General features: G+C 41.3%; 1 protein-coding gene across 1 annotated transcript in view; it reads left to right on the plus strand.

Moving 5' to 3' along the window:
* Window positions 1-27,968, plus strand: part of RPAP1 (RNA polymerase II associated protein 1) — a 40,779-nt gene that overhangs the window by 1,589 nt on the left and 11,222 nt on the right. Inside the window, 17 exon segments of the mRNA XM_050336504.1 lie at window positions 2,554-2,796; window positions 3,743-3,891; window positions 4,424-4,516; window positions 5,868-5,914; window positions 5,916-6,046; window positions 8,061-8,237; window positions 11,206-11,412; window positions 14,871-14,986; window positions 15,232-15,330; window positions 15,785-15,886; window positions 16,693-16,860; window positions 19,176-19,358; window positions 21,084-21,218; window positions 21,393-21,572; window positions 23,538-23,695; window positions 25,038-25,217; window positions 26,000-26,201. Of these exon segments, the coding sequence (XP_050192461.1) occupies window positions 2,607-2,796; window positions 3,743-3,891; window positions 4,424-4,516; window positions 5,868-5,914; window positions 5,916-6,046; window positions 8,061-8,237; window positions 11,206-11,412; window positions 14,871-14,986; window positions 15,232-15,330; window positions 15,785-15,886; window positions 16,693-16,860; window positions 19,176-19,358; window positions 21,084-21,218; window positions 21,393-21,572; window positions 23,538-23,695; window positions 25,038-25,217; window positions 26,000-26,201 (2,517 nt within the window). The 5' untranslated portion in view covers window positions 2,554-2,606.

Consider the following 27,968-nt stretch of genomic DNA (forward strand, 5'->3'; position numbering starts at 1 on the left):
CCTGCTGGCTGGCTGGTGGTCCCTCTTGGCAAACAGATTGTGTATGGTGAGTTTCTAAGTAGTGAGTTGCAAGGTGGGAGGTGAGCAGAGTGCAGGATGCTGGGGTCAGTGCTGATCGTCAGGAGTTTGTTGTTTCTGCTGCCTGTTTCTTGTGAGCTCTGGTGGGCAAGAATTAATCCTTCTGACGGCCAGGGCAGTGTTGCTGATGTGCTTAGGTGGCTTCCAAGGGGCGTGGAAAAAGGTACGATTAGAAGGCAAAGTGTTTTTGCTCCCTTCAGTCAGTCTGCAAGTCCCATGTGTAGCTAAGCCATGACTTTGGGGAAGGGTTTTCTGGAATAACATGCACCCTTGTTAGACACTGGCTGCTTGGTTGGCTCGTTGTGCCTGCCAGTTTCCCAGGGAAAGGAAGGCAGTTCTCAAGGCCTCCTGTATTTTTTTAATTAACTTTTTCTGATAGACAGAGACTGGGAGAAGTTTGTGTAGAGCCCTGTGTGGAGGAGGCTTGGAGCAGAAAGATTAGCAGCACTGTTTGCTTCTAGCTGGGTGGTTTGTGTCTGTTAATCCTGGCATCGTCCTCTTTTGGGCTTTGAAGCCCGGGATGACAGGGCATGGAACACTTGGTGTCGGCTGCGTGTGGTGCTGCTTGTGCATATCAAAGAGGGTCCAAGCAACAGAAGTGTGGGTGTGGGAGCCCTGTTGTGGCAGAAAGCTCCCTAAATAACCAGCAAGTGGGTGTGTGCTTCTGCTCAGAGTACACGCAGCAAAAAGGATCTGTCTGGAGAAGTTGCGGTTTTTGCAGTGCAGCCAGGGAGGTGGGCTGAGAGGGAGTGTTTCTGCATTCTCAGCATCCGTGAGAGCCGCAGTGAGATCCCAGGTGTTGTTGTGTGAAGTCCTTCTGTGACAGCAGCAAGGCAGTGTAGAAGGGTGCTCCCTGCCTTTCCTGCCCTGCAGCAGCTTTTGCATTTTGTTTCATGAATGTCCTTGACCACACTGTTAGAGAAAGTGGGTGTTCTCCCTGCGTTCTGGGGAAGGGTTTTATTGTTGAGAGGGTTCAGGGGAGTTCCCCTTGTTGCTGCTTGTGCCATATGTGGGATTGGTGTCCAGGGAAGCTGTTGTTGTGGGCGTCTTGAGCTGACAGCTTCCATAAATGTCAGTGTTTTGGGATATCTGCAATGGAGCGAGTGACTGGTGACGTTGGCATTGGATGGAGTGGTCTGTTTCCTCAGTCATGAAGTCCTGAAGTGAATGGAGAGTCCTTGGAAGCCTTGCAACCCCTGAAAATCCAGGGATTTTGTTGAATCTGATGTGTTTGGTGATTTTACACTAATGCCTTGACTAAAAGCATTAACCAAATGTCAAACTTCCTGGCTGCCTTTGTTCTCTTAGAACCAGCAGCATGACACCTTACCAGGTGGGGGCTGTGCCTGCCCAATGATTGCACTTTGTTTTGGTCTGAGATTAAGAAAGAGATTCACTTCCAAGCTTTGCACTTTGTCATGCGTGCAGCCTGTCCATATGGCTGAGAAGTGTTCCATTAAAAATCCATATCCACTTTCCTTTCTGTCTTGACAGTAAGTCATCACTGAGTCCTGGTGGGCTTTTGCAGGTGGGAGAGATCAAATACGTACAAATTGTTTCAACCTCGCAAGCGTGGGAGGGTGTTGGGTCTGCAGCATTATTGCTGCTCAGTGATTCAATTAGTGTGTAATGTATTTGCAAACACTCTACTTGCTGCCAGTGAGACCCAGGCCATGGGAATAAGAGGTGGGAGTAATAGTCAGCAATGTTTTCCTGCCCAGTAGATGGGAGGTGAAATAGTTGCCTTCCTGCTAAGTTCTCCTGTACACAGAGGTAAAAGTCTTTATAAATCTCCCCAAACTGTCCTGGGCAGCGAGTGAAGATGGTTGGAAGTAGGGTGGCTTCTCCTGAGAAGAGGGTGGTGAAAGAGTGAGACAGAACTAAAGCAGGAGAACCATGTCAGGAAGAAAAACGTTTTTTACTTGGGAGATTTGAGTGAGAAGGAGAGCAAACAGAGTCAGTGAGTGTGTTGTCCCTGTCCATGTGGACAGGTTCTTGCATCCTTACAGGGATGGTAATGCTAACCTCTGGAGAAGCTGCTATGCTGGAGGGGGACGTTTCCGTGATGCTGTGCCTCTGATTTCTTGGTTGGTGTTGATAATGGACTAAGTCAAATCTCTTGTCGTGGGCCAGGTGCTACCCTGTCTTTGCAAATCCAAGGCCATGTTGTTGGCATTTTGTCAGTGATGCACTTTTTGGCTGGCTTTTTACTGGATGGATGCCATTCTGCTCCCAGTAGACTTGTAGACCAGGTGTTGGCTTGTCTAGTAGTGTGTTGCTCAGCAATGAGGAACGAGGCAAATGGTTTTTCTGGGACTCTGGTTCATCTGGTGTCCTGGGGTGATCCTGAAGTAGGACGGCTATATTATGTACAGGAACATAAGAGTGGGACAAAAATGAACAGTTTTCCCATGCTGTTCTATTCCTATCCTCAAGAAATCCAGTGTTTTAACCAGTTTTCCATGTCTTCAATAGGTTCTATGTGAACATCACATAGAACTAGGCTGCAAGAAGATCAAGAAGGCAGGATGTTGTCAAGACCAAAACCTGGGGAGTCTGAGGCAGACCTGCTGCACTTTCAAAACCAGTTCCTGGCAGCCAGAGCTTCACCTGCAGTGAAGATTGTGAAGAAAGCAGATAAGAGGAAGGGGGAGGAAGGGAGCATAGATGCTGAGAGACCCCCGCTACAGGACAGCAAGGATGTCGTCATGTTGGATGGTAAATCCTCTTCTGAGCATCTTTGAATTACTAAGATTCTCTGTCTCTTTCATGTTCCTCGCTGCTTACCTTTCACCTCCCTCTCAATCCAGTGTTGCTTTTGCCCCGCATTTTTATCCTCTCTGCAGTATTTTTCGTTCTTAGCCCTGTTGGAAAATGCCCTTGTCTGAGTGTTACTGGCCTCCTGTAGAATCACCTTTGTTGCCTTTGTCCACATTTATCAGCTGTCTCTGGTAGCTTGCTAGCAAGAGTGTTTTCTGTGATTTGTACTGATTGGACACTCACTACATATTTTGCCATCCATCCAAAACGCTGTTCTCAGCATCTTTGAATTTTAGCTCTGCTAACAGCTCTAGCTTTCAGCCAGCAGATCTGGCTTGCTTTTGTTTTCTCCATCAGTAGTAACTGTAACAGTTTTGTCATGTGCTTGATAATCTCAGAAGCTCAAGGTGCTTTTTTTAAAGCAACAATTTAAATCTTGCAGTTCCTAGTTCTAGATAGGGGACATATGATCTATTCACAGCAAGTGAAAAGAAGGCTTTGACTTGTTCATGATCATGCAAATCCCTCACTGTTACAGCTGGCAGTGGAAATATGCTTTCCTGTGCCTGAGCACAACCTGCAAGGATAGTATTTGTTTCTGTACAACTTTGCTTCTTCCTTTAGTGCTTGCAGTCAGACCTCAGTACCCTTTCCTGCTTATAGAACTCCTTGAAAAGACCTTGTGCCAATACATAAGTAATAAAGTTGTCAAGCATGTTTCTCTCTGCTACCCAGTGCAAGTCAAAGATGGAGGACTCATAATTGTGTTATTGCTTCTTCATCTTTATTTCTCATCAGAGCAGTAATAGGTGCTATTAGGGAGCCTCGGTCTGGTACCTAATGCACAGTGGTTATATAAGTAACTTGACTGCTTTTTTTTTTTCTTATTACTTCTCCTCCCTAGGTTTTCCTGATGTTCTCCCAGCTCTAACTCCAGCTCCTCCAAAAAAGTCCAAGATCAAAAATGCTTGTGTCCACTTTGAGGGTGAAGATCCGGAGGAAACACTGGAGAGTCATGATCAACACATTACAGCAGTCTTAAGCAAAATTATTGTATGTCTTTTTTCTTGTGATGGTCTAGTGGGTTTTTTTGAATGCTGTGAACTAAACAGGGATGAAGGGCTCTGATGCTGCTTTTTATTTCTACAGTGTAATGAAGCAGCACTGTAGACCAGTGTTCTAGAGCACTTTGAAAGAAAAAGTTCTTTGGGTGTATTTTTGTATTTTGTATTTTTTGTCCGTTAAATATGGATTCAAATCTGCTTCCCAGCCCAAACTGCCTACAGGTCACACTGCTTGCATGCAGGCCTGTTCCGTAGCATGGATTTGGATGAATTTCTGGACTCTAAGGGGGATGTTCAAGGTTTTCCTTTATCTAATTCTTGGAGTGATGTGTGGAGTTTGGCTGCCCAGCCTTTTGGGAAATAGCACGCTTTGGCTCTGAATAAGCACAAGGTGTTCTGACCCTGATGACAATGGGAACTGCAGAGCTGAGACATTTTAAGTCTGCTCTCAGCTAAATGATACAAACATGCCTAGGTGTTGCAACGGTTTCTATGTGGTTTGTTTGAATTTTTTTCTTCAGGAACGAGACACCAGTGCAGCAGCAGTGACCATGCCAGTGCCCACGGGAGACCCATTTCCAAGGTCATTTCACCGCTCTGAGATAAAAAGTGAGGTAAGATTGGGAGCAGAAATTTTATGCTACCTGCATTAAAATTTCTCCACAGTAAAGCCTAATGCTTGGTGGGGCTTGGTAAGGATCAAGAAATTGACTTGGTTTGCTGGAGATCGTGAGTTAGCTCAACATATCTCTGGTATTGCCATCTGAAGTGTAGGAGAGAGTTCTTCTTCAAAGTTGCCATCAAGTAGGCACTCCAAACCCTGCAGGTAAATAATGTTGGAATCCTTTTGGGTTGGGAAAAAGTCAGCCCCCTTCAGCTAACTTCAGTCAGGTGGATCAAATCTACACTACTGTAATAGAATTGATCCTGTTCTGCTTGTTTTTCTCTAAGGAACAATCTCTGTTAATTTGTCCACCAGGTTTGATCAAGTCTGTCATTATTGAAGTTGCACCTTAATTCTCCTAGCATGACATTTGAATATGGTTGTACAGATTATCTTTTGCAGCTTTTGGGATTTTGGCTTTATTTTTTTTTTTCTGAGGCTGTAAAACCGGAAGCCATGGCTGCTATTATTGGTTGTTGCTGTAGTAGCAAGAGCTGCTAGCTGAGTGGGAGTCAGATGCTGGAAATTGCTATGTGATTGATAGCTGTGGTTGGTTTGAGGAGGTAGATTATTTTGAAGGACAGCTTGTTTGAAAGGCAGGGGTAATACTTTTTAAAGTATCAGTTCTGTTTACGTGATACAGGAGTGCACAAAGCAGCTACCCAATGTTCAGAGTGCCTTTTAAGTTTCTTCTCTTCACTAGGTACATGCAAGAAATTTTTTGCTTAGTTTGCTTTGGATTTCCTGTGCATCCTGCGCAAGGCTGTTCAGAGCTGTGCCCTTCCATCACCTGGACAAACAGCACAGTAATTTAGTCAGGATTATTTTAGCACCATTTGCCCATTTCTTATTGCGTAAATCTCTTCACCCTGCTGCTCTCTAATAACCTTATAAGAAGTCTGTTCCAAGCATGTGGTGAGCACAGTGAAATACAGCCCCATTTATCCTCAGAAATCCGAAGTATTCAGCTATGCAGAGCTTCCAAACATCAGCAAAGCTGGAACTACTGTGTTTGGTGATATTTTAGGTGCACTTGCTGTGCTTGAATTCACTTATAGTTAATCATCTTCCTTCTCTAGCTACCAAAAACATCCGTATTTTTGTCTCTTTGTCCTAGCATTAAACTGTGTTAAAAAAAGAATAGCACGATCACAGAAAAGGCCAGGTGGCTGCCAGCAGCTTCTCTGAGTCATGTCCCGAAGCCTTATTTGAGGGTGTGTTTAGGATCAGATCTTTATACTTGTAAGTGGCTGGGGCAGCCTGGAGAGGAAAGTGGTGACACACGGCTTCCCTATTTGCAGGTGAAGGTGGGATCTGGAAGAAAAAGCATCTTTGCGCAGAAGATGGCAGCGAAGAACTGCTGAAAAGGCAGCAACAGCTCCCTCTGCTGCCGACTGCCTGCAAGTAAGATCAGCTGTGCCGGATGCCTTGGATCCTGAGGAATCAGCGGGAAAGGCATCTCTCCCCAGCATCAGGGGTGGTAAGTGGAGAAGGTTCTGCTCATCCAGCCTATCGTATTTACATAGCCTTAGTAAACAGAAACGTCAGTGCACCTTATTTTTAAGTTATGGTAGGATTACTGTCTTTAGGAATCTCAAGGTCACTTGGAATGTCTGTGTTGTGACTAGGATTTTAAATGCTCTGAGACACAAATTAACATTCTAAAAATTGGGTTAACTTTCTCACTGATTTCCTTTTTGCTTCACATAGATTTATTTTTCAGGGTTCTTGTCCTCCTTTTTCTTTCTGCTTGCTATATGCAAAATTTTTCTTGTTTCATTGTTGATTTACACAGTTTTAGGAAAAAGGTGGTTCTTGTGTTTGTTGAAGGCGTTTGAGACCACAGTGATGTGGGTTCTCACTCCTACCTAGATGCTTAAAAGCTCAGTCTTCCGTCATCAGATCTGCTGCCATGAGACTGTGGCTTCACTCCATAAGGAGCACTGTGAGGCAGTGCTGATGAGTCAGTGCCACCTCCAGCAGTTACTTGTCTGACAGCAACGTGACAAGGAAAGATGAAGCCAATTCAACTGGTACCAGCATCTCCAGGCTTTCTAATTTGTGTGTGTGTCTTGGGCAGTCCAGTTTGCTTAGGACCACCATGTGTCATCAGGCTTTTACCCTGACTCCCTTTTTTTTACATTGAAATAGAGACCAGATGTCATTTGAAGATTATCATCATTTGGTTAAGGTTTGTGTCAGCTCTGACCCCCATCAGAGAATTGCTAAGAGAACCCCCAGGTGTGTTGTGCTGTATGTGCACAAATCCACCGTCCAGGTCACTATACTGTGTTTACTGTATATCCTATTACATTTGGGCAAATCTTAAAGGGAAATAAAGCAGTCCTATAGCTGTGATCCTCTTGAAGTAGAACACTTCCAAAATGTAGCAGCACAACAGGGGATTAGAAAATGGCTTGGCCTCCTCAGGAAGATTGTTGTGGCAGGATCACTAGAAGCAAGAGAAAAAAGGGAGTTCAATTTCTTGTAGTAACAAGATGTTTGTGCCTGGTAACCCTTGGTTTAGTTGCTAACAGGGGGAAGCTTCCTGAAGCTTTTACCAGGTCAATCTGTCTTATCTCTTTCTGCTCAACATGCAAAACAACTGCTGTGGAAATGACATCAAACCTTACTGATGTTATGATGAGTGTCATTGCTTGATTGTTTGAACAGGGATTTGATGCTTTCAGGGTATGCTGTTTTAGAGTCATAGGGATGTTCTGAGTCAATGTATGGGGCATATGAATAAAACATAAGGAATAAGACCACTAGGTTAGGTCTTTATATAGTGGGTTACAGGGCAACTGGAGGGTCTCACTGACCAAAGGAGCACGTTACCCTGCTGCTATTGTCAAATGAAGTGAGCATTTAAAATGGTTTTAGATCAGGTGATAAAGGGGACTTAATTTTGTTCAGGATAGAAAAAATTCTCCCCCTGGAATTTCTAATGTGTTTAATCCTTAAGGGTGAGTACAGGACATTGTTAGAAGCAAAACGCTGGTGTTGAGAATGTAACTTGTGTCGCTCCAGAAGCTGCTTCACCTAATACTTGTAATTTTCTTTCTCACTCAGCAGATATTTACTAGGTCGTGGTTCAGCTGATGTACAAATGCGGGTTCAAGTGTTCTTGGGCAGAGAGAGAATCTAGTACTCACTAACTGGGATGAATGAACTCCTGAATTGTAAATTATGCTCCAGTTTACCTTTATTTGCCATTGCTTTGCTTTAAAGAAGCAAAATTGCTTTCCCCCCATCCCTCCTCAAGCTCCTAAAGAAACAAGATGGAAATGATGTTTTGTTGTGATGGTGGGTGAAAGCTCAAGTATTTTACTTTTGTTTGAATCTGAACTAAACTTCTTTACTCCTATTTTAACTTTACTACCAAGGTAAGAAAAAAAAAAAAATTTTGGAAACCTAGTAATGACAGAATTGAGATTTATTCAGATACTGTAGACACTTGAACCAGTAAGGGCTTTCTCTGCTTGATCTTACAGATAAAGCTGGTAACTTTTTGACCTCTCAGCGTTCTTGTCTCATAACGGGAAAGGGTCTTGGAAGCCAAAAGAGTGAGCAGGAAGCTGAAGCTATTCACAGAGAGAACTTGGAGAAGCTGCGATCCATGTCTGAGGAAGAGATCCTGCAGGAGCAGGCAAGGCTTCTGGCTCAACTGGGTATGTGCTTCACAGGGTCAGTTCTTGAGATATGAAAGTTTACTACACGTGTAGGTGTCCTGAAGTCTTAACAAGTTCACAGGTTAGAGATGGGAGTATAGAATTCCTGCTCATTCCATATGTGGATCATCTGTCTTCCATGCTGTGTCAGTAGCTTGTGAATAAGAACTAAGTATGAAGAAATTAAAGTGTTTAAATTTCTCAGTGAGAGATGGTTTGGCTTAAGTCTTTCTCATCCCCCCTCTGCTGTGGGAAAAGATGCTCCATGCACTCTGTTGCTTTGCACACCAAATATATGGTTACATATATGTGTATTAAGGCTCTAGAATGTAATTCTCTGAAGCAGAGAAGAAAGCAAAGCTATAACGATGCTGAGGTGAGAGCGAGCCCTTGATCTTCCTCTCCTAAATGCTAAGACTTGGGTCAGAATAGTCAGAATCCGGAGAGGGAGAGCATATGGGCATGTGGGAGATTTCAATTCAAATCTATTCTTGGTAGAACAGAAGAACTTACAACTAGTCTTGACTTCTTGAAAAAGTGTTTTAATTATCAGGCTGTTGGGTGCGGGAATTCTGGCAGGGGTCTGGTCTCTGATTTGGAGCCCTGTTCACAGTGGTGCTCTAGGAATGCCTGTCACTGTTAGCTGATGACCAGGCAGAGGAGAACGCTGACTGTGGTATGTTTGATAAGACTTGGTGTGATCTAGGGCACTGTAAAACTTGTTGGCATTGCTTTCAATGAGTTTATATTCTTAAGAAGAGCAGATGTACAGATGTAGGTGGCAGACAAGGATTTTTTAGATACTCATAATTTCAGATCCTCAAGCATCAAATTTAGGTGTGAGCAGCATTTTAGATGCATAAATCGTGGACTCAGCTTAAAGATCATATTCATGATCTTGACTTCATTGCTAGCAGCAATGGAATATTGGGTATAACTAGAAAGGAGGCAAAGGAGCTGTGCAAAATAATTACCAACAGAATGTTTAGGTATATCCTTCATTCGGAGACCTGAACTCTCCAAAATTACTATTTTGTTTAGCTTCACTGCTCGTAACAATGGGATGTGTATGAAAAATACCCTGTTTATACACTTTATTCTTGTGACTGGTTTGTTATCTTTGCTCCTTGTCCTCACCACTCTCATCCTTTGGGATGTTAGTGAAGTGAATACTGAAGGAGGTTAAAAAGGATAGGATGTATTTTAAGTATTTTTGAACAATATTTTCTGAGGCAATGTGGGTTTTTTATATGCTCTCTGGGTTAAAACTGTAGATCTTTCAATCTTTGAGGTCTTGAGGTCTTAAGACCCTGAGGTCTTAAACTGGGAGTAATTTTGGAATTCCCAGAATGTTTGTGGGTAGGGAATTATGCATGATGAAGCAACTCCTAAACTAAATTGCTGACTTACAGATTAACTTTGGAAATGGACAGGCACAGAGCTGTGGATTAAGGAGACTTTTTCTCCATATTCAGGAATGTGAATGATTTGTGGGTGTTAAATGCTGCCCTATCCCTGAGTTAACCTCTTAGTTATGGAGCAGGTGATACTCCATGGTGTGAAGTGAGAGGATGGGTAGGCAATTCTGTGCCTTCAGGGCAATTCTTACCCTTCAGGGTCTTACTGTTGGTACTGTTCTAGTCTTGCTCATGGAGACTCTGGACAGAAGCAGGCTTAGTTTCTGACATACTGTGCACAGATTGACGTGATCAGTGACTTGTTTGCCGCTGTGTGAAATGATGAAATAATGAATACCATCTTTTCCTTGCTGTGTACAGTGAAGTGTGAGAAAGTGAGAGCTCTGCTTGCATTCAGAAAAAATATGAATACTTTAATGGGACTGGGCTGAATGCCTGTCCTTTACCAAGGAGGGTATAAACTGCATCATGAGGAGAAGGTGCAGCAATCAAATAGATGTTTCAGAGACATACATGGGAGTCATTTCTGAGATGACTTATCTCAGGTACAGAGCATGTCTGAATTGCTAGTCCTTTGTCCTCTAAAGAATAAATAACAAATGTAGGTGTTATGTTCTTTTACTTTATATATCTCTGACGTTGCTTATTGGAGTATTTCTGTGCCTTGTACAGACTTGGGCCAGAACTGGCACAGAAGCACGATGCACAGGCTCTTACTCAACCTCTGGCGTAAGCATCCCAACACCATCTTCTAGATAAAGAGTATTTAGAGACAGTGCACTCCGTCTAAAATGATACGGGATATATCTGTAGCAGATCTGAAAGTAAAATGATCATCTTAGAGCCATAGGAATGTAACCTATCCTTCAAAACACATTTACCTCCCGAATGTTTCTCTTCTGCTCCAAAACATGAAGAGAATGGCCGCGTCTGTTTTCTGAATGTTGCCAGACGATAATTGACTCGCAGGATGAGGAGTCAGTTCAGAACAAACAAGGTCTCCTTCTTGTAATATAATATCTAGATTATGAACTGCAGCTCTAGTGCAATTGTATAAAGAGAGGCAATTCCTTTTGTGATGTCTGTCCTGTATATTCTTGTAGTGTTCAGATTGATGCCGCTGAGTGGTTCAGAGGCAGGGTAACCGAACTGTCAGCTGATCCTGGGTCCCTCTTGTAATTAACAGACCAGAATTCTTGCCACAATGAATAGTCTTGTTTGGATGTGCCTTTTCAGTGTCAGGGACGGGGGAAAGAAAAAATTATCTCTTTATTTGTAAGCTGAGAAAATAACTAGAAGTGGTTGCTTTACCTTGAAAAGATTTGTCAGTTCTTTCTCTGGTGTCACCTCACCCATCAGTGGCACCCAACTTGTGTGCCTAAGAGGTCGTAAAGCAGTGAAATGCCTCAGTTTGAAAAGAAGTGACAATTGGTACAGGAGAAGAGGGCATGTGGAAAAGGCTGAAACATAAATAGCAGGAACCATAGGCATATGAAGTATTTTGAGACTTTCTGTCACATCTCTGTCTGTCTCTTTGTCAATAATTGCAGATCCCAGTTTAGTTGCTTTCTTAAAGTCACAACGTGGTAACAATGAAGGCCAGAAAAAGGAATTAAAAATGGAACAGACCAGACCAGAGGAGTTTGTGGAATCTCTACCCGTGGCTCAGCATGGTATAAGATCATCTCTTTCCATGCAGGAGTTGGGTCTGGAAGAATCTGTAAGGAAGGAAGAAAATATGAAGGTAGAAATCACAGGTAAGAAACGAAGTGCATTTTGTTAATTTTCTGAAGAGAAATGTAAGATTTGTGTGGTGTTTGTACATCAATCCAGTTAGATTGATGGGCTTCACAGATTAGAAAGGTGATACACTATGTCATGGAGCTGAGCTATTCAGTGGGAGCTGAGCTATTCAGTGAGAGATCTTGCTTTGTTTTTGAAATTTGTTCTGAGGTCTCTGGGGGAAAAATGTGGTTTAAACTTGGCATTGTTACTCTTCTGTTCCATTGTCTGAACAGGGAAACAGGAGAGTGTAAGTAGTGAGATTCAGCTGCTGCTTGAATAATTTCTTTTCACTGGAACTGACTGGGGACAACAGGGTGTTGGGTAGGTAAGAGTTAGTGATTTGCTCACAGGATAGCACAGAGATGATGGTATCACTTCAGGGAAATTGCTCATATAGAGCATGTATGTCTTAACATGACAGTGCTCCTGATGGCCCCACTCTGTGATTTGTATCTCAGAGCCCATACAGTGATTTCCACGGGATACAGTTCTTTTCTTTGTGCTGTGAATGGAGTGGGAAGTATTAAGGTGTAGAGTGTTCTTCTGCTTTTTGTGAAGAATGCTACAGAGCTCTTGCCTCTTAAGATAGTACTCTTTAATGCTCAATATATACCTGTATGAGGAGAAAGCTGCTTTAGCAGCAGCAACTAGAGCAACCCATACATTTTCATGGCAGAGAAAGGAAGAGTTTTCTCCTTAAGCTTCTGCTTTTATTTCCTCACTACTTTTTTTTTCTTCAGTAATTTCTTTTTCTCTGTGGTGATTTTTAGGCTCCCATTCTCATTTTCCCCATGCTTTTGTTCATGGTATGCTTCTCCCACAGTTTCATTTCAATTTTTGGCTGTCTCCATCTCTTGATCCTCTCTTCTGATGCAGTCTTTGTGTTCCAGTAATGTGCAGACTATTAAAGAAGTCTCTGAATTACCTCTGGATTTCATCTTGATGTTTACAAGAGATAACAACCATTTACCATTTTCTTGCTGAGAGCGGATGAGTCTGTGAGTGTATGTGTGTACATGTACAGAAGAAATAAAGCTGATTAACCTCTTTTTGATGAAAACACTTCACTGAACAGTCCTTTTGCTGTTTTTCCCCAAGTTTTACTTTTCTACAAATCCATCTTAATCAGAAGGACTATTTTTAGTTCTTTTTTAATTCTAAAACAATTGAGTGCACAAGTAGCACCAGGTTAAGTGAAATTCTTTTATTCACCTGGGAGCAATAGAATCATGTTGTTCAGCCTGTAATGGTAGAGTTCCATGGTAGTGCTCTTGGAAATAGCTCAGTGTTTAGTGCCTTGTGTTCTGACATCTTTTGCTTCCTATAGAAGATTGTGCAGGAAAAAAGAGGAGTTCTCCCAAGATATTTGAAATAACAAAGTGTGAGTGGAACACAGTTATAAAACCAAGGGAAGCCTTTCCAGCACCTGAGTTTATGCCTGCAGCCCATCTTGGCCAACAGGAGATGTAAAAATTAATTTGACGTTATCACGTAATGTTGGGATTTCAGCATCTGTTCATGCTCAGAAATAAACTCATCATGAATAACCCAGCTGGGTTACTCTGAATTTGCCCAGGGAGAGGATGATGACACAAAGCAATGGGATTGCTCAAAAGTCAAACCTGCCTCTCTAATGAGATAAAAGGCTACTGTTTATTAGAAACAAGATGGTGAAGCCTTTATCCAGCAACTTGTAATCTTATGAAATGGAAAATCAAATTCTGGCACTGAGACAAGAGGGGAAGCAAAGCAGGAAGTGAAGAGGTTGGGGGGTAGCCTTTAATGTAACCCGAGTCTGAAAAAGTTCAGTGCAGATGTTGCATCCATGCTGTCAGCTTGTGTTTCTGCAAAGGGGTTTCTCAGTAACAATCTGCTGATGCCTTGAAATATATATCCATCTTTTTTTGTTGACAAGATCATAATACTAAGGCTGGTAGTAACATGCATAATCCTGTTCATAGAATGACTTAACTCAACCCTATTAATTTAGTGATTAATGGAGAAAACATTTTGTTAAATTACAAATGTCAATATATTTCATTTTTCTGCTGATTTTATTTCCTCTAGTTTTGCATCTACCACCCACAAACATTCTGCTTTCAGACATTTCAAATGCTTTTTCCTTCTCTTCAATTAAAATGCATGCTGAGCCTTTGGCTGAAATTCTGTGGAACAGCTTTCTGGCTGAGCAAGATAACTCTGTGCTTGGTTTGTTGCCTGATCCAATACCACATTGATCATAAGGGTGAAGCTTCATCTTATAGAGGATGAGCACCCTTCATGGAAGTTTATCTGTTAATTGGAGCAAAGTAAAAGGTTAGGTTTCAGGCCGGTTATCAGCAGGAAAAGATCTAATGAAAGAAGAACATCTCAGTGGGACTCAAGTTGTTCCTTGCAAGAGAAGACCACAGCACTAGGATTAATAGCTGCAATGCAAATGAGTTCTGGGCAGCTCCAGCAGGAGTGTGATGTTGCTTTTCATGCCCTTAGGCTGCCTGTTACTGTCATGATGTGTCATTTCTTTTGAGACTTCTCAAAGACTTCTTAGCTCATCTCTTCTCTCTATTCTGGTCTGGGATAGTATCCTAGTAAAAAAGCATTACCTTTCCTAGTGTTCAAATAACTTCCAGTTATATCTCTCTGATCCCTTCACTTCTGACATTCTTCCACGTGCTGATCTGTTTCTTTCCTAGGGCAACTCTTGTGATGTCAGGCATAAATGTCTTGTTTCTCAAATTCTTCTAATCAAAGCTCTTTTTAAAGTTAAATTAGTAATTTCTTCCTTTGGTACTTGTACCTTTGAAATTGTTGTTCAACTGTCCAGTTTCCCCACCAAGCTGTCTCCCTGACAAGCTGTGCAAATTTTCAGCTGTTTTGATCTTCCCAAGCCTTTAGGGGTGATACTGAAGAGCAACATCATGAATGCAACAAAGGCACAAAACAGTAGTGTCTGTGCTCTCTTCAGTGTATCTGGGCTGAAATCATTCTGGCTTCCGATAACTTTCTTGGACTCTCTGCATTAATACTTTTGAATCATCTCACATCTCCCCTACAACTCCCCTCCTTGAATGATATTATTTTGCTTTCTCAAAAGTAAGGCTGGTATTATTTTTTCTGCACTGGTTCTGATAATTTTGCCTTATTAGTGTCCTGACTTCTGTTCAACTTCTCCTGAATTAGCCTTGTCTGTGAATTTCATTACGGTGCTGTTTACTTCCTCTTCTAGCTCTTATGAAAGATGAAAATAGCTTTAAACCTTTGATGTTTATGCAGCAAACAACAGACAGTTTGAAAATGGTTTTCTTTTTATTTTACGTAATCCTATATTTGAAGCAGTCTTCAAACCAAGTAGCTTGGCACAGGGGGAACATTATTTTCTTCATCCCTGTCTTAGAAAGTAAGACTACCATTTCTTTTCCCCCTCACAAAGATGATGATCTGCCGGTGAAGCCCAGGAAGGAATGGATTCACATGGACAGTGTGGAGTTTGAGAAGCTGGAATGGATGAAAGATTTGCCCTCACCTCGGCAGAAGAAAACCAAAGAGGTTTGAAGGAAGAAACTGATATTTGCATGTTTGTGTCTGCATCATGCAATAACAGTTTTGAAGGCTTCAAAGACTAGTCCTCTGGCTACTCAGTCTGTAAATTTTTTAAAGAATTTGGGGCCTGATGTGGGCTGGTTTTGGACTGTCATGTTCCAGCAGTTGATGTAAAATATGGTATTTTAAGTGATGAATGGAGTGGACGGCAATAGGAATAATAGTTTTCTCCCTCCACCCATTTGTTCTAGGGAATGCAAGCTCGATTCAGTTTAAAAGGAGAATTAATCCCTGCAGATGCTGATTTGCCAACACATCTAGGCTTGCATCACCATGGAGAAGAGGCAGAGGTAGGTATAATATAGTAGAAGTGGTACATCCATTTCTGTTTTCTGTGTTTGATTTGCCAGATTCCTTTTGTGTCAAGACTTCTTAGTGACAAAAAAAAAATCTTAGAAAAATGCAGATGAGTGATTTTTCTTTAGAAACAAACTCCCAGAGACAAGTTGAGTCTGCATGCATTAACTACTTTATCTCTAGAAAACTCTGTTAATGCTGTTAAGGTTCTGTGGTATTGGAAAAAGGTGCATGTACTTCCTTTTCCTAAGAAGTTCTGTATTCTCCTGTCATATCAATTATGAGAATCTCTTCTGCAGTTGCCACAGAGCGGCAAACAACATTACATTGCAGTTTTATCTTCTGTTATTCAGTCTTTTACAGTTAATCTTATTTTAAGGGGCCTGTTTTTACCTGTAGCTGAGGGTTGTTTTTGGTTTCTTTGTTCTGTTTCCCCCTGCCATTTAGAGGGCTGGTTATTCTCTCCAAGAGCTCTTTCATTTGTCTCGCAGCCAAGTTACACAACAGAGGACACTGGCTCTACAGGTCTTAGGTCGTATTGTTCAAAAGGTAAGTCACGTTCTTTAGAAATTCTCCCCATACTTCCAGTTTCTGATGGATCAGGGCCCAGATTCTCTAGTAGTAGTTGTTTGCTTTCTGCATTTCAATGGAGGTAAGCAAAGTCACATACAGGGCATTCTTTTTCACCGAGGATCCTTACTGTTAGAAAACCTAGTGTTGGGATATAACAAACTGAGACTGGGGTTTCTCTGAAGGGTTCCAGAGTGTTCTTCCAACAAGTTATTCCAAGTGTTATTTGGCAGCAGTGCTGCAGCTTCAGCTCTTTGGTTGATTTGGACACAAGTTTGGTTTTTTTGGTGTTACTTTTATGACAAATCTATTCTTGGCATTGACCCTTTCACTCTGGTTGTCTGAGCCAGCTTCACAATGTGCATTTCCTGTAGGAGGTGAGAAAGAACCAAGCCTACTCATAGAGCAATGTGCCAATACCATAAAGCAAAATGAATACTTCTGTTCGTATTTCCACCTAACTCTTGAGGGAAGTGCTAACCTTCTACCTAATGGCACTGGAGGCAGAGAAGAAATAGGAGTGTTGTTTTGAGAAGGACAATGGGGCAGAACAGGGTGAAGTCAAAAGATGGATTCAGACTTCAGAAAGAAAGTGTTCCTGCATTAAGGAACTGTAGTTGTGTGCCTCTGTGGAATGAAAGGAGGATAAAATAAAGGAAAAAAACCTGCACACAGTTTAGCAGCTTTACAGTAGAAATGGGAAGAGGCAAAGATGTGGAATGTTGAGATGTACCCAACTGAGATGAGACAGCCTTAACCCTGGCTCTGTGTGACATACTTTTCAGGCCAGGGCTGGAGAGTTTGCTTGCTCCTTGAAGGGCAGTGTTCTGCGTCTGCTGCTTGATGCTGGGTTTCTCTTCTTGCTGCGCTTCTCTCTGGATGATTCAGTGGACAATGTCATGGCAGCATCTGTTGGTGCTCTCCGGGCTCTCCTGGTGTCCCTTGATGATGAGGTAAGACAATCAATAAGTGCTTGGGTTTGATTTCAAACTGAGCTTTTTACAGGAATCAGAATGAGAAGACATGGTAAGTAGCTTGAACAAAGGCTTACTGTATGGGTTGGCTTAATGGTGAATAGAATGTCATTGCTGTGCTTTGGGACAGACAATGGAGTGTGTTTATCCCAGTTTGAGAGATTCAGATATCTGTTTTTCCACGTGTTTGAATTAGCTTTGCCCCATGATTAAATTTAGTGTGGACTGCTGAGTTTAGTTTCTCTTTCTTTTGATATCTTTGCAGTCTAGATCAGGCCACTACTAATATATGTGTAGAATTTAGTTTTTTTAATATGGCCTTTTATGTTGTTGTTTTCTTGTTTTATGGTTTTCCTGTTTCTTAACTGATTAAATAGTCTCCCTGCTTTCCTTTATGCCTCTAATAATGCCGTTTTCTTTTTCTGTCATTGTCCATTTTCTGCTGTTTTCATGTGCTTTTGTAGCACTGATACATACATGTTACCTTCTCATGTGTTTATTTTCTTCCTGATGCTTTTTCACGTGGTAGAAGGTTGAGACTTCTTTTAGGTGTTCAGAGCTTGTAGAGAGCCTCCAGCAGCAAAATGTATTCCTGGTTGGACAGGAGCACTCTGTTATAGGCAGAGCATGCTGTGGGCTTTGTTGCAAGTTCCTTCCATGAGAGCTGCTCCTATGTCTGACTGCAGAGGGGCTGGTGATAGGCAAGAGTGGGTAGAAGCTGCCTGTAATTTCTACCAGACCTGTAGAGCTATCCCTAGTGGGAGGCAAGAGAAATGAAGGAGTAGGTAGATTTCTCCACATTTTGCTCCTTTTCTAAGCTATGAGCGTAGTGGAGTTCTGCTAGATGAGTCCTGCCCACCCATGGTAGGTAATTAGCGCTATAAATCAGCTTCTTACTGTGCCTTTCTTTCTTCTGATACTGCTCTGGTTTATAACTGTCTGCAGTGCTCTGATTTTCAGATCAGAGCTTGTGGCGTGATGTCTTGTGTAAGCAAGGATTGCTAACTGTTGGTGCCAGAAGCAGCACTGTGAGTGCTGTGTCAGTATGTTTTCTAACTTGGAGAGTCCTTCCTATAGAGTCTTGTGTTGCTGAATTTCAAAAGGTCTCTGAGAAAGGAGCAGAGCTGGATGTCTGGCATTCTACTCCAGGATTTGTAAGACAAGTAGGATTCATCTGCACTGTAAACACAGAAGATCAACACATGTAAAAGTCAGTCTGAAGGTTTTGTTCATCCATCAATGGCTGTGAGAAGGAAGCAACTTGTTTTTTTTTCCTTTGAAGATCCAGCTACTTCTTCTTATGTTTTTCTTCTGTCAGTGGAAGGAAAACAGTAGTCCCAAACTCAGTGTTCCAATTGGACTCATAGCTCCATCCCCTAAAGTCAGGCCTCTTCTGACCATGTCATTCACTCACCATCTTTAGTTAATATTGCTTTTCTTTTTTTTTTTTTATGTCTGATAATAACTTGTGCTTCCTTGTTACTTGGCAGTTGAAGTCTACCACTTCTCTGACTAATATGGTAGTTATTTTTGATTGTGGGTTCAAGAAGTGGAAGTTTAAAGCAGTTAATTAAGCAGTACAAGCACTTGATTCGGCTGTCTGTTATGTTCTAAAACATTTTGGGGGAAGCAGGTCTGTTATGGAAGCAATCCCCTCTCTTCAGAGTTGGAAGTTCTCTTATTGCACTACTGCTGTAGAACTTGAGAGTACCTGACACTGTCATTAGCTGTGAACAAAAAAAAGGGGGTTTTCTATTTGCTGAAGCTGAGGGATGTTCAAACAAAGACCAAACAAATGTGAACAAATACCCCAGGTAGTCTTTATTTTATCATAACAATTTTTGCATGATCTTTTTGTGTTATTTGTGACCTAAGTTCCACACAGGTGCAGAAATGGCAATAGAGCCAATAGATGTTAAATTTCATTTGAATTTCCAAAACCCTGGTGGTTTGATCATGTATTTATTTATTTATTTATTTATTTATTTATTATCCTAAATGTGTTCCAGTTGAGCTAAATTTCTGTCACCTCTGTAGAGAATTTTATTCATGTCACAGTAATTACTTTTCATGGTTTCCCAAGTGTGTGTGGGTATGAGGTTAAAATCACTTCCCTGAAAAAGCATTGCCTTCTACTTGTATATGTTTAGAATATCCTTTATTATGTTCCTGTTTTCCTGGTCTTAGGTAGGAATCAATAAAGCTTTCCATAATGAAAAGCATCTTTGAAAATTTTTTGTCTTCCATGATTTTTTGGGGGAGAATTTTTTTATATGCTTTTACTCTCCTTATAGAAATACCTGGATTGGACTTTTTCGTGGTACCAAGGGATGGCTGCATTCCCCTTTGTCCCCAGCAATGAGGAGGAAGAAGAGGAGGAAGAGGAAGAATTAAATGGAACAGAGAAATCTCAAGATAAAAAATTAAAGGATGAAAACAAGCCAGATCCAGATGTGGCTCGATATGATGTTGTAAAGGTAAGCAGAGCATTATACCTGAAATATTTTTAGGAAAATAGCACACACAGCACAGTGCTGAGCCTACTGAAACATCTACCCTCCTGTGCATCCTGGACAAGAACATTCTGAACAAGAATTAGAATTCTTCCCTGGCTGTTGGTTGTTATGTTTCTGCCATATATTACAAGGAGGATGAATTTATTATCTCTAAAAATGTTGAGACTTGACTTGTATGTTTTCAGTATCATTAATATCTCTTAACTTCCTCCAGGAAAGCTGACAACAAGCATACTGATGACCTTGTACGACTTGCTGAAAGGCTGCACGCAGACATGACTTTCAAACTCACTTACGTGAGCTCAAAGTGAAGAGGTTCTAACCATTATTAAAAAGTTTTTTGTGAAGTTAAACAAGAATATTACAGCTAGATAGTTCAGAATTAGTAGGTTTGTACAATGGTATTGTTTTTTTATTTGACGTAAGGTGGCTACTTACCATTTCACCAAATTTCATTCCTCATACTTGCATTTCTCATATGAAGAGCTTTACAGCATTTGTAAGGAATTCCTCCCACGTTTGAAGCCTAATCCCATATTTTTGATACAAGATCTAAAAATCTCTGTTATCTCAAACTCAGTCTTGGTCGAGCTGATGCAACTCTCTTGCCTGCTGCAGTCATTAAAACCTGTGATCACATCAGTTAGTCCTTTTGCTTGAGTTTGAGCTCGAATGGCACTTGGTTTAAAAGCATCACTGGATGAATCTGCTATTGTTTAGAAGCTTTATGATTTCGGATCTGTTATACTAGGTGGGTGACACTTTAAAAAACTTAACAAAAGAGTTTTAGGTAGGATTGAGATCAGTGTGTGATTCTGGAAACATGGTTCAGCATAATGGATTTTAGCTTGTTCCAAGTGACCTGAACTCAGAAGGTATTTGGGATGAAATTCCCCGCTGTTCTCATTGTTGTGAAACTCCATTTCACACCTGCGTATTGGCTGTTACAACCCAATTATTCCACACAGTTGGAAAAGGAGTATTTAAACTAGCTGCTGAACTTGGGCAGGCCTTGAACTGCAACTTGCTTGGCTGCAACTTTTAAAAAGTAAAGGTACTACAAATTCAGGTGTTATGGATTTGCCTTTTTGCAGAACCAGGAGTGCATAACACTGTTAAGTAAACTGAAGATTTGTTTCCTGGTACTACCACTGGTCATGGTCTTCTACTCAGTGAACCATAAATAAAAAAATCACATCATCTCTATGCATCTCTTTTTCCTCTGCAAAATAGGAATTCCTGTCTGTTCTCTGGTTCTGTCAGCTTTCTCTGACATGGCAGGCACTATCAGACAAAGTGCTGCACTAGCTGGATGTGGCAAAAATGATTCAAGGAGCATGAGAACTCTTTTCAACAACAATAGGTTTTAATAGTCCTCTAGAGGGAAGGTTATTTTCCTATTGCCTGTCACTTGTGTTCTATACTCTGGAAAACACAAATACCCAAACCCCACCAGTGGTCTGGTTCAGAACAGAAGTCCAGTTGTTCCTGCTCTCTTGAGGTTACTCTTGCTCATTTGACGGTGTACTTGCAAATCCCCAGAACCTTTTTTCTTTGATTCCTCACTGCTAATTTTAAAACCATCTCTACAGAAGATGTAACTGAATCTACTTTTGTCTTCCAGCAACTGAAGTGCAGAGAGAAATCAGAGCATAATGGATTTATTTTTTTTTTAACGCCCTTCAGGGACTTTTGAAGACACGGATCCAGCACCGGCTGAGGTACATCCTGGAGGTGGTGCGACCTGTTCCAACAGTAGTCCTGGATATACTGCACATCCTCACCCACATAGCAAGGCACTCCTCTGAAGCATGTAGCCAGGTAAATCTCCTATTGTACAGGAGCTTGGGAATGATAAAGATTTGAAAAATAAAAGGAAGAAGCAGGCAAAGTTATGGCAAGGAGATCAGACAACGTGTCTGTTTTGCACGTCTTCTGCATGCCTACCTAACTGCTTACCTTTGGTTATTTGTGCTGCCTGCTGTTTCTCTGCAGCTGCTTGACTGTCCTCGGTTGATTGACACCATTGTCTGGGAATTTCTCCCTACTCAATGGGATCCCCAAGTGGCTGAACCAGGATTTTTACTTACCAGTCTCCATGGAGTTGCTTGTGCCAGTGCTATGAAGTTCATCAGAGTGTTAGCATCTGGAGGCCGAAATGCAACAGCCAGGCTGGTGAGTGGTTCTCAGAAGAACTTTTGTGATTGTAAAGGCCTTTGCTCGCTATGCCTTGCTTTCAAAGGAAAGAGAGAAGTTTATTTAGAGGTGACTCTGAGCTGAAGCTGAAATAATAATTGTGAAGAAAGTGCATCAGTGCGCTTTGAAAGAATTGTCGACAGTGTGATAATAATGGTGATTCTGCTGTGTACCAGTAGAAGACCTGCCTCAAGCTTTTCTCTGCTTTTTTATGTAGTGCAGTTATGCAAAATCATGGAGCACAGCACGGTGATGCTGCCCAGTAGCAGATGTTTAGAGCACACATTGGCGTGTGATGCTCTGTGCTCTCCCATGTTCAAATGATAGGTAGCATAGGACTGTATATGCCAGAGACTTAATCACTGTCCCTGGGTTTTACAACCCTGGTTGAATTTTTCTACCATTAATTTATCTTAATAGCTCTGAGGTGATTTATCAGTATTTTCAACTCCTCTGAACAAGTTCTGGACAGGTTTTCCACTTCAGAGATAATTGCATTCACTCACATAGGTTGTCACGCTGGTGCTATAAATGCATAAACTCTACCAAGAGTAGCACCCACTGCAGTGCAAAGAGCACTTCTTAGGGTTTTTGATTCAGTTTTGTTAACCCCATTTAACAAATTGCTAGCCAGGAAATTACTAATATCAACAGAAGAACACCAGTCTGTGCTAGAAAATATGGAGAATAATGTGCTGCTGATGGATAGTGGCATATTTAAGGGCTGTAAGTTGTGATAGGAAAATATTAGAGCAAAATTCAGATAGTTTTCCACTTCAGGCTTTGTGTACTCCAGATCTTTCAAGGCATGCAAAAACTGCTTACAGGGTTCCTGATACTCAGACTTTGGTTCTGTTGCACTCTTCTATGGTTTTTTACATGTGCTTAAACATGGGAATGGAAGATAATACAAAAACTAAATCAAAACCGTCAATGTAGGAATTTATTTTAGCTAACAGCAAAGTTCTTCCGTCTTCCTTCTGGAAGTAAAATTGACTTTGTCCTTTGTTCTGCAGGAGTGGTGTCAGAATTCATAGTCTGATTCATCAGGTCCTTTGCTTTCTTGTTGGTGTGCATTGATTGCCCTACAAGATGCCTCTAAAGCATTTGAGTTTTAAATCATCTGTATGTCTTTGTGCTGTGAAAAAGACATTGTTACCTCATTTGTTTAGACAGAGCACATACAAGCTTTTGTATGTGTGGGAGGAGAAAAGAGAAGCTCTTTTTTGTGGTTAAGTAAAAATACCCAGTTGTAGGGGAGGATAAAATTATTTCTGGAGAACTGCAAATGAGTCATGTCATGCTTAATTCAATACTAAAATAAGCTCAGAACATTTCCAAGGCATCAACATTCTGTAACTTTTTGAAAGTAATAGGCAGGAGGTACACTCTCTTATAAAATAAACACAGAATCATAGAGAGATTTAGAACCTCTGAATGGCATTTATTGCAACCTCCCAAAATAAATGTCAGCATCAGTTCAGTACTTTTGTATACAGTATTTTTCATAAGGTATATCTTTACATGTAATCTCGACTAATAGAGTTCTCTTTAAGACTATTTAAAGAAGGCTAGTTATGCATTTAAAATAAAAATCAGTTAAATGCTGCAGAAAGCATCCAGAACAAGAACATGTGTGGGCTAGACAAACCTCCATCAGAAAGGATTTTAGGTGTAGTTGATGTGTGCTAGGAATGGTTTAGGTACCCCTAGGCATCCCTTCCAGGAATACTGCTCTGTTAATAATCATTGACCATTTACTAATCCCTTGTACTACGCTTCTTAAGATTACACAAAATCAAGAGAGGAGTTTAGAGTGGGCTGAATTGAAATCTGCAGCTCTTTTTGTGTGTCTGAGTAATGAGGAAATGACGCATGCAACTGATGTACCTTATCCCTTCATCCTTTTTGTTGTTTGGTTTTTTTTGTTCGTTTGTTTTACAGCTTAACAAATTTGAAATGAAAAGTCGGTTAAGTCGATTTATAGCTGAAGACCCGCTGGATCTGCTTCTGCCAAGGGAAGAAGCCATCAGGTTAAGCACGGAAGCCTTCCGGTTGTGGGCTGTGGCTGCTGGTTATGGACAGGCCTGTGATCTCTACAGGTACAACCCAGAGCTGGAGAAATGGGGGTGGAGGGCAGAACAGAGAACATGGACATCCTGTTCCAAAGAGGCAAATAGAGGGTTCTCTAGGCTCAGTTTCTAATTCCTACAGGGTGTCTTATCTCACTTTCTCTGGCCTCCTGCAGTAAAACTCACAGTTTCTAAAGGTATTTGTGATGGGTATTGTCTTTTTCTGGTTGTTCATCTCCTGTGTTTAAGCACTGGTGTTTTGTTGTTTCTCTTCTATGCTATGGGAGACCACTGTAACTTTTTAGAGCTGCATCCTTTTCCGCTTGAAGGCATGAATATTCTGTGCTTGTGTGACATCAAGAGACACAGTTTGCAGCACACCTAGGATTTAACCTGATTGATCTAAGGCAGTCTGTGGGAGCAGTTGTCAGATGGCATGCTGAGATGAAGCAGACTGATGCAGACAAACTGCACAATGCATTGAATGCATTCATAGTTCTTGTGCTTGACCGCCAAGGTCTGCACTGGGAAAGGTCTGACCTAGCTCAAGTGTTGAATCTTTTTGCTGTAATTGCACTGAACTGAAAGCAGAGATATGGCTTTGGAGTTAGAAGCAGAGAGATGGCTGTGGAGTTGCTCTGAAGAGGAGTAAATAGAAGGCCAATATTGAGTTTCAGAAGGGAGATTCTCATCCACAACAGCACTTTGTGTTCTCCAGCACAATCAGGTATATTAGGTAAAAAGAGTAAAAACTGTATATAGTATTTTCGCACTGTAAATAATGTTGAGGAAAGAAACAGCAGAAGATTCCGTAAAGTTGTAAGATTGTAACTGTGGATACTGTGGCTAAGAACTTGAGAACTATTCCCTTACAAGAATAGTTTTTCCAAGAGATATTCAGAGTGCTTAGAGACAGGTAGGTCCCATTCAGATGAATTTGGAATGGCAGTATTCTTCCTTTGTCATCTTTTTTTCGTGTCTGTTTATTTTTGTTATTGTGGTGGCGGTGATGATTCTCATAATCTTATTTTAGCAATCTTTATAAACATGTGATAGGAGAGTGTAAAAGAGAGCGAGCCAGGTTCTTCTAGTGGTATGAAGTGAAAGTACAAGAAGCAATGGGCACAAATGGAAATACAGGAAACGTCACTGAAGTGTAAAAAAAGGTTTCTTTACTGTAAAGGCAATCAAACACTGCAGTATTTTGCAGAGCAAGATAGTGGACTTGCCATCCTTGAAGATATTCAGAATCCAACTGGACATATCCCTGGGCAATCTTGCTCTAGCTGACCTAGCTTGAACAGGGAGTTGAAGTACAGATGATCTCCAGAGGCCCTTTCTAACCTCATCTGTTCTGTGATTCATACTACAGTGATCTCTACCCTGTGCTGGTGAGGATACTGCAGTCCCTGCCTGAGTTGCTCAGCACTTGCCCTGGGAGGAACCCTGTGGTTGAGCTGTGTGTCCAGCGAGCTGCAGCAGTAGTGACTCTGTTGATACATGTGACACAAACAGCAGGCTACACAGCAGAGCTGCAGGCCCAGCTGAGGAGGTAGGCTCTCTCTGCCAGTTCTGTGTGTCTGAGTAGCTGGCATCCTACCTTCCCTTTCTTTGTTTTGGAGACCTGGCTATCACCTTTTCCCCCTTTCATTTTCAATGGTTTCCTGTCCCACCATATCCTTGCATGGTAGGCTAATATCCTCTTGTATTCCCTCTGACACAAGGCCAGAAGCAGTGTCTAGTCTGACAGCTGTATGCCTGCTGGCCTGGTAAGAGGCAGGAGTCAAAATCTGTATTCAGCTGTGGGGCAGATGGGCAATGTTAGCCAGATGCCCTGCTGAAAGGAGCTAGAAAGCTCCTTTGACCTTCCCTTTAGGGTAAAGAAAATAACTTATCTGAGTTCTGAAGGAAAGAGCCTCTCTTTGGAGACCAAGGTGGGTCAAGATTAAGAGGTGATTGGTTTTGATAGACATCAAAGCAGCAGGATTTGCTGAAGACACAGACACTTTTTCTGGGAGAAAGGAAGAAACTCTTTAGCTAAAGCTGAGTACTGAGATGGCGTGTCTGGTAAAGCAAGAGCACAGCTCAATGGCATAGAAGTGCAGGAGAAGAAATTTCAGCTTTTATGAGTAGATCCTGCATTTTTCCTTCTGCCTAAATTGATTTGATCTGGTCTTTGGGAATATGCGCTTTTTTCCCCTAATTGCTGTTATTGGATATGGCCTTCCAGACTACATGGAATTGACAATCTTTCTATTAAAACTGATGATGTAGAGCAATAGTTGTTTCTGAGAAGTATTTGCTATCCTGTGTCATTCTTCCATTATGTTTCAGTAATAACTCAGAAGATAGTGAACAGATTCCACCTCCTCCAGTAGCATGGAATCAAGTGTCAGGCTTACAGCCCTTCCTTGAGACAAGTCTGAAAAAAATCCTTCAGGAGATATCCCATACAGAAACTTGGCAAACTCTCCAGCCTCTGACCACAGCTTGTGTGATCTACTTGGGAGTTTATTACAGTGCTTACAGCCAACAGGTAAGGCCTGAAAATACAGGTTGTCTTCCCATCTCTCCAGCATCAGCTTGTGTGTTACCTAAAATACCTGAACTTAGAGGCAGTGCTGAAAAAGGCAGAGAGAACTGTCTCTCTAGCTGAGAACTAGATTTTGTTTACCACAGCTCATATCTAGGCTGTGTGACATTCAGGGTCACATAAGTCCGCTGGTCCTATACATTAGGAGTGCCAGATATCCTTTCTTCTGTTGAGATCAGAGTCTCAATCAAGATATGTTGTAGTACAGTGATTATTCTGATTTACTGTGGAGATCCAAAGCGTGAAGCGAATATGACCTAATTTAGCGTGGCAGTCCTTTCTTCTAGTGGGATAAATCAAGCCATGCATTTTTGCATTTGCTTTAGTCTGAGAGCTTACATGTGGACACCTACCTGCAGTCATCTGGTTGGAAGATTGACCATTAGGGTTCAATCATGCCATATGAACTTTGGATAGGAAACAATAAAAATAAATTTATTTGTTGCTCCACTGACATTCAAGGTCAAATTCTGTACAGTTACAGTTGTAGTATGTGACCATCTTTTAAAGTGAGTTTTCTGAAAGTGGCACATCAGTGTGATGCTGTTGAAGAATAATATCTTGTGCTTTAGCTACCCTAAAGATTCATGTTATAAAGATAAATACAATTTTCCTCTTTACTGCCCAACTGACGTGCCTGAGTTCTAACCTGGGAGAGCTTCCTTCAAGGTGTAGGGGTAATTTAATGGCTGTAGTCATTCACACATGTGCAAACCCTCTGAAACTTGACAAAAGCAGCTGAATTTATCAGTTGTGGCTGGGGTAGAAACTGCCTGTAGAATGTATCTCTCAAAGATACCTTCAGTGCCCCAAAGGTTGGTGGTACCCTTCACATCCTATCATTATGTCCTGGCATTAGAGAACCAGGACAACCAAGAGGTTAATACTCCTTTTTAACCTTTACAGATATCTCAAGAGAGTGGCTGACAGAACAATTTCTTAAGTCCTTGAACTATAATGTGCTGGGGTTTTTAATTTCCACATAAAAGGAAGTTTAATCATCTACTTGTGGTTAGTTGATTAAAAAATAAAATTGCATGTGTTACCTTTGAATAGATTGGTGCAAAAAAAAAAGCAAACTTGTCTAGTAACTAGACTTGTGTGTACTGGGACCTTCTTAGAATATTTTTGTTAAACTACTAAGAACTAAGGTTAACATCTTCACAGAAGTTTTACTGATTTCTGGAGGGGGATTTCACCTGGGGGAAAATTGGATTTTATGTAACAGAAATGAGTATTTCTGTATCACAAAGCAGCATTCTAATGAAGGTAAAGAGCACTAAAATTTGCCAGTGTGTTCCTTCAACCTGGAATATTGCTTACTAGGGTCAGAAGAATTTGGATGGTTCTCTAAAAGCCACAGTTCATCCTCTGTGCAGTGTTCATCCACAGTCATGCTTTGATGGGTAGGTCAATCATGCTTTTTGCAGTTGATTTTTCTTTTTTTAATTTTTTTTTTTTTGGAGAACCTTATATGCCACTCTGATTTCTCAAGGTAGTTCTGATTACCTTTGTGTCATCTTCAATTTAAATAGAAAGATGTAGACAGTATGAGGAGGGGGGTTTAGCTAAGTTTTCTTTTAGGGAATCTTGATCCCATGGATCCCATACCTTACTTCCAGCCAATTAAGAATCTCTGAGATGCATTTTAATACTTGACTGCAAGAACACCTTGAGGTGCCAGCTTTCAGCTTCCACACTATGAGCAAT

The sequence above is a fragment of the Myiozetetes cayanensis genome, unplaced genomic scaffold (genome assembly GCF_022539395.1).
Source record: "Myiozetetes cayanensis isolate MyiCay16 unplaced genomic scaffold, myiCay2020 scf6-25, whole genome shotgun sequence".
In the NCBI taxonomy this organism is placed as follows: Eukaryota; Metazoa; Chordata; class Aves; order Passeriformes; family Tyrannidae; genus Myiozetetes; species Myiozetetes cayanensis.